The 8,841-nt window shown below is 43.0% G+C and overlaps 1 protein-coding gene across 1 annotated transcript; it reads right to left on the bottom strand.

The window, feature by feature from the left end:
- Window positions 1-3,804: 3,804 nt before the first annotated feature.
- Window positions 3,805-7,198, bottom strand: LOC146884733 (uncharacterized). Its single transcript, XM_085676001.1, has 2 exons — window positions 6,801-7,198; window positions 3,805-4,255 (listed from the first exon to the last, which is right to left on the bottom strand). The coding sequence occupies exons 1-2, from the start codon at window positions 7,196-7,198 to the stop codon at window positions 3,805-3,807; spliced, it is 849 nt and encodes a 282-aa protein (XP_085532127.1).
- Window positions 7,199-8,841: the final 1,643 nt, after the last annotated feature.

Here is an 8,841-nt window from a genome sequence, read left to right as displayed (position 1 = left end):
TATTTCGAATTCATACATCTGATCATCACCACCCCATGAGTCTAGGGCCTCATCTCATATCAATACCATGTTCCTTTAGTTCCAAACCACTCATTCATTTCACATGCCAGGTTCCCACAATACCCATTATTCCTCATTTACGAATCATGTCACGCATATATATATATATATATATATATATATATATATATATATATATATATATATATATATATATATATATATATCAATTCATTAGGCATGTATCCATACATATGTACATATATTTCATCATGGCAGTCATACCCAAACAATTCCAATCATAAGAGAGCAAACACACACCCATACACCATGCTGTCTCGCCCAATCCCTCGCTCAGGCTGAAGAGTCTCGCTCAGGCGAGACATTCTCGCTCAGGCGAGTCCCCTTCGCCTAGGCGAGGGCTCAAACAGGTCATCAGAAAGCATTGCGGGATCTCGCTTAGGCGAGACCCCTCTCGCCTGGGCGAGATGCTCGCTCGCTCAATTTGAGCGGGTCGCCAGAGCGACCTCTCGCGTAGCGACCTCTCGCGTAAACTGTCTTGGGCGGATCCCTGTTTGTCTCGCCTAGGCGAGACTGGCTCGCTTGGGCGAGATTAACAGGTCTCGCCACTGTTTCACCTGCAACAGCCATGTTTATCGAACCAACCAAGCATACAAAGCATTCTCACACATCAAATCGAAGGGTTTACCCATACAATCAGTAACTAACTCAAGAACAGCCAAGACAACACCAAAAACTGGAACCCTAACTTCCCGTACCTGGAAAAGGGCTAACACAACTTTGACACAGGACCTCGGAGCACAGCAGCTCAAGTGATGAACTTGCAGAACTGGCGGAACAGCGGAGGACACAATCATTTTCGGACTCTAATCGGTGGAAAACGAATGTAAAGCTTTATAAGGTAAGTACACTAGGTTTAGAGTTACTTACATTGAGTAGAAATCGCTAGTTGAGCTCTTGGGACAGACTGGTTCGAGACAAGGACAAACCCTAGCAGAGCTCTAGCGTACCAGTTAGGGAAACGGCTGTGGTTTCTGTGAATGCAAGGAAAAGTGGAGCGTTAGGACAACTGGAACATGTTTTATCAGTTGGGCCAGCTCTAGGCCCAAGCACAAGGGGCAGCCCTTTGCTCTAGGGCAGAAAATTAGTAAGCCATAATTAATGGGCCTTACATATATATAAATTGTAATTAAGCTTAATTACTAATTTGGTCTCAAATCGGAGAAGATAAAATTAGATAATTTTAAAAAATAACGAGGACTAAATTAAACTAAAATATAATAAGAGACCAAAATGAATCAAATTAACAAATTAGAGTATTAAATAACTAATTAAGTCTTCTTTTAACTTGGTTAAGCTTTACTGAATTTTTAATATATTTAAATATTTTGTAAGTATTTAGATTTTAAATACTTCATTTGGTTAAGTTGGAATTTGGATAAAAATAAAGAATTACAAGAGAGAAACTATTTTTATTTTGATAGAACATTAGGAGAGATGATCCGGATGTGAAGTTAACTTGGTTACACTATCTTGATTTTCATGTAGGAATTATGTTTTATTTAAAAATCATTTTGATGTCTGTTATTGAGTGGCGCGTCCCTCCGTAAGATCAGACACATGAGAGCACTAGGAGATGTTGGCGTGCACAAATGCTGACCAGAAGCGGGCCAGGGGGTGAAGGGAACCTCTCTGAATCGTGCCCCTGTGAAATCCTCCACCCGCCAAGCAGAGTGCTTGGATCAGCTCTCCAGGCGCCACGCCCTCATCATCCAACACTGAAAATTGGCACTCCACATCATCAGCCAGCTGGGTGCCCAAAAACTCATTGATCGTGTCAGCATCAAAGGGCACCCTTTTCCCCCGCACATAACTGAGAAAGGTGGGGGCTGCTGAGGTGGTAACCTTGGCGTTAGCATAAAATTCCTTCACCAAGGTTACACTAAAAGTGCTAGGATAGCTACCCAGCCTTTCCCAGCCACGCCTGATCAACTCCAGCTGAAATTCGTTGACCTCCCCGGGCTTAAGAATTACTTTCCTCTCTGCCACCAACTTTCGTTGCATGACCACTTGGAAGCGGTCCTCATTATCCTTTGTGAGGAAGTAATGAGAGTAAATTCTCTCCTTTCGCTTTTGCCCTTTCGAAGGGTTGCCAACGGTGGTCTTCATTCTTTTGGGATTTGAGGAGGATGCCATCTGCAAAATAAACATTAGTACAAAGAGGCAATTTAAAGTTAGCATTGGAGTGAGAGATTCAATCAAAAAGAGAGTTAATTGCATCTAAAGACTAAACTAGAACAACAAAATGTCAAGTCATTCAGATGCAAAAATCATTGCAACATTGGTGCCTCCCAACCCATGCAACAATCACATGAAACTCAAAGAAAGAGGCAAAAACAAGGGCCACCGCCTGGCCCCTCGAAAACTGCCGCTAGGCGCCAGCTTGCAGCAGTGGACATTGCTAGGCGCCACCGCCGAGCGGTAAAACAGGCCAAAATGGCCACCGCCAGGCGGTACATAACAGACCAGCCAAAAAATGCAGTGAACGAGCACAAAATCAGCAGAAAAACCAACTACAATGGCAGCCCAAAAAGCAAACACGAGTTTATAACCACAAATAGCAACAAAAACAACACGTATATGAACGCAAAGTAAACCCTAAGCTAGTGAATCAACAATGGAGTAACAAAACAAGAATCAAAAATGCAAAAAGGAGGAGAGCACAAGAAAGATGTTTTACTTGAGTGGAATGCTTGAGTGAGTGTTGGAAGAAGTGAAATTGGATGAGACGTGAAGTGTGGGTTAGTGTGTGAAGAGGGACAGAGTCGCGATCGCCTGGTGAGAGCGTGGCTGGAAGTGTAGTGGGAGTGAGATTAGGGCGCGAGAATAGGTTCAATTGGGGGTTAGGATTTGTGAATTTAAGAGAGGATTGGGGTTTGAAGTTAGGGTTTGGAGATTAAAGAGGTAGGGTTTGGTAAGTGTGAGAGTGGGAAAGACAACGGCGCCAGGCGAGAGAGAACTTAGGGTAAGTGAATGGGCCAGCTCGAAAACACACTTAAAAAGGTCCAGTGGCGCTGACGCAGTGGTACCGCCTGGCGGTAGGTCACGAGCCGCCAGGCGGTATACTAGTAAAATGATCCTGAACGAATTTTACTGGTGTGGCGCTAGGCGGGTGAGAGGGAGCCGCCAGGCGGCTGGATCCTGGAATGCTTCCAGTGGCTGATTTTATAGATAACGCCTGGCGGGATGGAGTGAACCGCCAGGCAGTTAAGCTGCAGGGGTGGATTTTTTTGTGTTTTTGGGTTATGGTTGGGTTGGTTTTGACTCAATTGTACTCCACCCAACATTTCACTCTTGCAAGCATCTTTTTCAAGCTTTTCCAACTTTAAATCAAGCATTCACACTCAAGCAAAACATTCAATTCACAAAACACATGCACAACTTAGCTTAAGACATGACTTTACTACACAAGCTATGCTACTACTATTCTCACTAGCACATTCTATGATGCATAAAGGTTGAACACAAGCACATGCTATCACATCCTAAAACTAACTATGCATGAAGACTATGCTTCCACAAATTCACAAATGCATGCAACAAAATTAGCACAAAGTTCAAACATCAAATCAAACGCAACAATCTATACTAACACACTTCACACATGCATAAAAACACAAAGCTATATCAAAAACGAAAATTAAAAGCTAGAATGAGTTTAGAGCACTGGGTTGCCTCCCAGGAAGCGCTTGTTTAACGTCACGAGCCTGACGGGTAAGGACTCTAGGCTTCACTGAGGTGCATGACGGTGGTCATCCTCAAAACTTCACCACCCAAATAAGGCTTGAGCCTTTGGCCATTCACTACCCAACTCCTTTGTGAGGAAGGGTCTTCAATTTCAATTGCCCCATAAGCTTTCACCTCTTTGATGGTAAATGGGCCTGACCACTTGGATTTCAACTTCCCTGGGAATAATTTGAATCTTGAGTTGAACAGAAGCACTTGTTGACCGGGTTTGAAATCTCTTTTCACCAACTTCCTATCATGATAGGCCTTCACTTTCTCTTTATAGCTCTTGGATGACTCATAGGCATTGAGTCGCATCTCTCCCAACTCATGGAGTTGTAGCTTCCTCTTCTCCCTTGACAAGGATGGATCAAAATTCAAGAACTTCATGGCCCAATAGGCCTTGTGCTCCAACTCCACCGAAAGATGACAAGCCTTCCCATATACCAATTAGAATGGAGTCAACCCAATTGGAGTCTTGAATGCAGTCCTGTAGGCCCACAGAGCATCGTCTAACTTGATAGACCAATCCTTTCTTGAGGAAGAAGTTGTCTTCTCAAGGATCCTCTTAATTTCTCTATTTGACACCTCTGCTTGCCCATTTGACTAAGGATGGTAGGGAGAGGCAACTCTGTGTCTGACATTGTAGTGCTCCAAGACTTTCTTCAACTGAGTGTTGCAGAAGTGAGAACCTCCATCACTTATCAAGACTCTTGGGACACCAAATCTGGAGAATATGTTCTTCTTGAGAAACTTGATGACTGTCTTAACATCATTTGTGGGCGTGGCAACAACTTCCACCCATTTGCTGACATAGTCCACAACCAACAAGATATACTCCTTAGAGAATGAGGAAGGCAAGGGACCAATGAAATCAATACCCCAATAGTCGAACACTTCCACCTCCAATATGTTCTGCAAAGGCATTTCATTCCTTTTTGAGATACTCCCTGTTCTTTGGCACTTGTCACAGTGTTTCACATGTGCATGAGAATCCTTGAAAATGCTCGGCCAATAGAACCCAGATTGTAGAACCTTTGCAGCTGTTCTTTCTCCACTATAGTGTCCTCCATAGGGTGAATTGTGGCAGTGCCACAAGATATCTCTTGCCTCCTCTTCAGACACACATCTCCTCAACAGATTGTCTGCCCCAATCTTGAAAAGGTGAGGATCATCCCACACATAGTATTTTGCTTCCTTGAACAACTTCTGTTGCTGATGCCAACTCATATCCTCAGGAACAACTTGAGCAGCCTTAAAGTTTGCCATTTCTGCAAACCAAGGTCTATTAGACACTAGAAGCAGCTTTTCATCAGGGAATTCTTCTAACACTTCCTTCTCCAGTGTGGTTACCTCTTCATTCACTAGTCTTGACAGATGGTCTGCCACTTGATTTTCACAACCCTTCTTGTCTTTAATCTCAAGATTAAATTCCTGCAACAACAAAATCCATCTAATGAGTCTAGATTTAGAATCAGGTTTAGTGCGCAAGTATTTGATTGCAGCATGGTCAGTGTAAACCACTACTCTAGAACCAATGAGATAAGAACAAAATTTTTCCAAGGCGTACACTATTGCTAGTAACTCCTTTTCAGTAGTTGCATAATTCACTTGATGTTCATTAAGGACTTTACTAGCATAGTGTATGGAGTGGAAAATTTTATTCTTTCTTTGCCCCAAAACAGCCCCAACCGCATAATCACTTGCATCACACATAAGTTCAAAATCAAGTTCCCAATTAGGTGCAATGATTATGGGTGCGGAGACTAGGCTAATTTTCAAAAGATTGAAAGCATTTAAACATTCAGCATCAAAATTAAAGGAAATATCCTTATTGAGCAAGTTGCTCAATGGCTTGGCTATCTTGGAAAAATCCTTGATGAAGCGTCGGTAGAAACCCGCATGTCCAAGAAAGCTCCGGATTCCCTTCACATTTTTTGGTGGTGGGAGTTTCTCAATGACATCCACCTTTGCTTTGTCCACTTCAATGCCCTTGGAAGATATTTTGTGGCCCAAGACAATCCCTTCAGTCACCATGAAATGGCATTTCTCCCAATTGAGAATGAGATTGGTTTCAACACATCTCTTGAGCACAACTTCCAGATTTGCCAAGCAAAGATCGAATGAACTTCCAAACATCGAGAAGTCATCCATGAAGACCTCTATGCACTTCTCCACAAGGTCGGAGAAAATAGCCAACATGCATCGTTGAAATGTGGCTGGTGCATTGCAAAGCTCAAATGGCATCTTTCTGTAGGCATAGATACCAAAAGGGCAAGTGAAAGCGGTCTTCTCTTGGTCTTTAGGGTCCACCACAATCTGGTTATAACCAGAATAGCCATCCAAAAAGCAATAGAAAGCTTGACCCGCTAATCTCTCTAACATTTGATCCATGAAAGGAAGATGGAAGTGATCCTTCCTTGTGGCCTTGTTCAGCTTCCTGTAGTCTATGTACATCCTCCAGCCGGTCACGGTTCGTGTGGGTATCAACTCATTCTTATCATTACGAACCACTGTCATGCCGCCTTTCTTGGGAACCACTTGCACTGGACTCACCCATGCACTATAAGAGATTGGGTAGATAATCCCAGCATCTAGGAGTTTCAATACCTCCTTTCTCACTTCCTCTTTCATCACAGGATTCAACCTTCTCTGAGGCCACTGGCTTGAAATCCTCCTCCATGAAGATTCTATGCATGCAGTAGGAGGGACTGATTCCCTTCAGATCAGATATGGACCAACCAATGGCTCCTGAGTTGACTTTTAACACCTCAATCAACTTTTCTTCTTCTGAGGGTGATAAGGAGCTATTGATAATCACAGGTTTGTTGCTACCCCCTTCAAGAAACACATACTTCAAATGTTGGGGCAACATCTTCAACTCCACTTTTGGCTTTGTGACTTCATTCTCACCCTTCAAGTCTTCCATCTTCGCCTCATGAGGAGGGATTTCCTTCAAAGCGTCAAGATTGGCTAAGCACTCATCAATCTCTTTCTCCTCCTCATCATTGAGAGTCTCAAAGGCATCAAGTAGAGCTTTCTCTAGAGGGGATGAGGCATGTAGATCTTTCTTGGAGCTCATGAGCACTTCATCAAGCATATCAACTCTGAAGCATCCTCCAATATCTTTTGGGTGAGACATGGCTTCAAAGACATTGAAGTTCACTTCTTCATCTTGAACTCTCATTGTGAGTTTGCCATCATCAATATCAATTAGCACTATTGCAGTCTTCATAAATGGCCTCCCCAATATGAGAGGAACTTCAACATCCTCCTCCATCTCCATTATAAAAAAGTCCACTGGGAATAGGAACTTGTCAACTTTAACTAGCACATCCTCCACTACTCCGTGGGGGTATTTGATTGACCTATCCGCCAGTTGTAATGTCATTTGAGTGGGCTTGATTTCCAACTCCCCAATCTTCTTGAGCATAGAAAGAGGCATCAAGTTTATGCTAGCACCCAAATCAAGCAAGGCCTTCCCCACAACTAGGCTCCCAATTGTGACTGGAAGTGTAAAGCTGCCAGGATCCTTAAACTTTGGAGGCAACATCTTCTGAATGATAGCACTGCATCCAGCCTCTAGTTCTATGGTTTCCTCTTCAATAAATATTCTCTTCTTTGTGAGGATTTCCTTCATAAACTTTGCATAGGTTGGCATTTGCTCCAAGGCTTCTGAGAAGGGAATATTGATTTGAAGCCTCTTAAAAATGTCCAGAAACCTTGCAAATTGCCTTTCTTTGTCTTTCTTTGAAGGCTTGAGAGGATATGGGAGAGTTTTCACTGGTGGTGGTTTTAATGCCACTTCTTTCTTTTTCTCATTTTCTCTATTTTCAATTTTATTCTCTTCCTCTTCTACAACAATTTCCTCATCTATCTCTTCCTCATCTTTTTCTTCTCCTCTATCATTGGGCTTGGCTTTAGCTTCATCACTTCCTTTAGCATTCAACCCCACTTCTTTACCACTTCTTGTGACTACCGCTTTGCATTGCTCTTTGGGATTGGCTTCGGTGTTGACGGAAAATGAACTACTTTGTTGATTCGCCACTTGCTTGGCCAATTGCCCCACTTGCACCTCCAAGTTTTTAATTGAGGCATCAATGTTCTTCTGATTCTGAATTGACATTTGCATGAATTGCTGCATCATGTCTTCAAGCTTGAATGTTCTATCAGACAAAGAAGGATGTTGGTAAGTTTGTTGATGTGGGGGCCTATTGGAAGGTCCAGCTTGGCCCATGTTTTGATGAGGTCTCCATCCTTGGTTATAATTCCCTGGTCGGCCTTGATTGCCCATATAACTGACTTCCTCTTGAGATGTGCTTGGCATAGCACATTGCCCATTGGTATGGTTCCCTCCACATAACTCACAACTTTGCACTTGTTGGAGTTGAGCTACAGAGGCATTTTGAAGCTCTTGAGGAAGTTGTGACAGTTTCTTCATGAGAGTCTCCAGCTGCTGAGTCATAATCTTGTTTTGAGCCAATAGAGAATCTTGAGATTGAAGCTCTAGAATACCCTTCTTTTGAGAATGAGCTCTCTCAGTATGGGCTTCATTATCATTAGCTGCCATATTCTCTATTAACTCATAAGCTTCCTCTAGCGTCTTCCACTTGATACTCCCACCGGCAGAGGCATCTAACATCAACTTTGACTGGGATTTAAGACCTGCCAAGAAAAGAGTAAGCTGTGTAGGTTGATCAAACCTATGAATGGGAGTTTTCCTCAGCAGTCCCTTGAATCTATCCCATGCTTGGCCCAAGGACTCATCCATATCTTGTTGAAATGCCGAGATTTCCTGTTTTCCCTTATTAACCTTGGACTGGGGAAAATATTTGCTCAAGAACTTTGCAACCACATCATCCCAGTTAGTGAGGCTATTTTCAGGAAAGGAATTCAACCAGGCTTTTGCAGGTCTGCTAGTGAGAACGGGAAGAGACTCAGGCGTATGGCTTCATCAGGAACTTGATGGATCTTCACAGTATTGCATATCTCCAAGAATGTGGCCAGATGAGTGTAGGGGTTCTCATGAGACAG

The sequence above is a fragment of the Vigna unguiculata genome, chromosome 7 (genome assembly GCF_037176805.1).
Source record: "Vigna unguiculata cultivar grain cowpea cultivar isolate G323 ecotype 2 chromosome 7, ASM3717680v1, whole genome shotgun sequence".
In the NCBI taxonomy this organism is placed as follows: Eukaryota; Viridiplantae; Streptophyta; class Magnoliopsida; order Fabales; family Fabaceae; genus Vigna; species Vigna unguiculata.
This window is presented reverse-complemented; position numbering and strand designations above follow the sequence as displayed.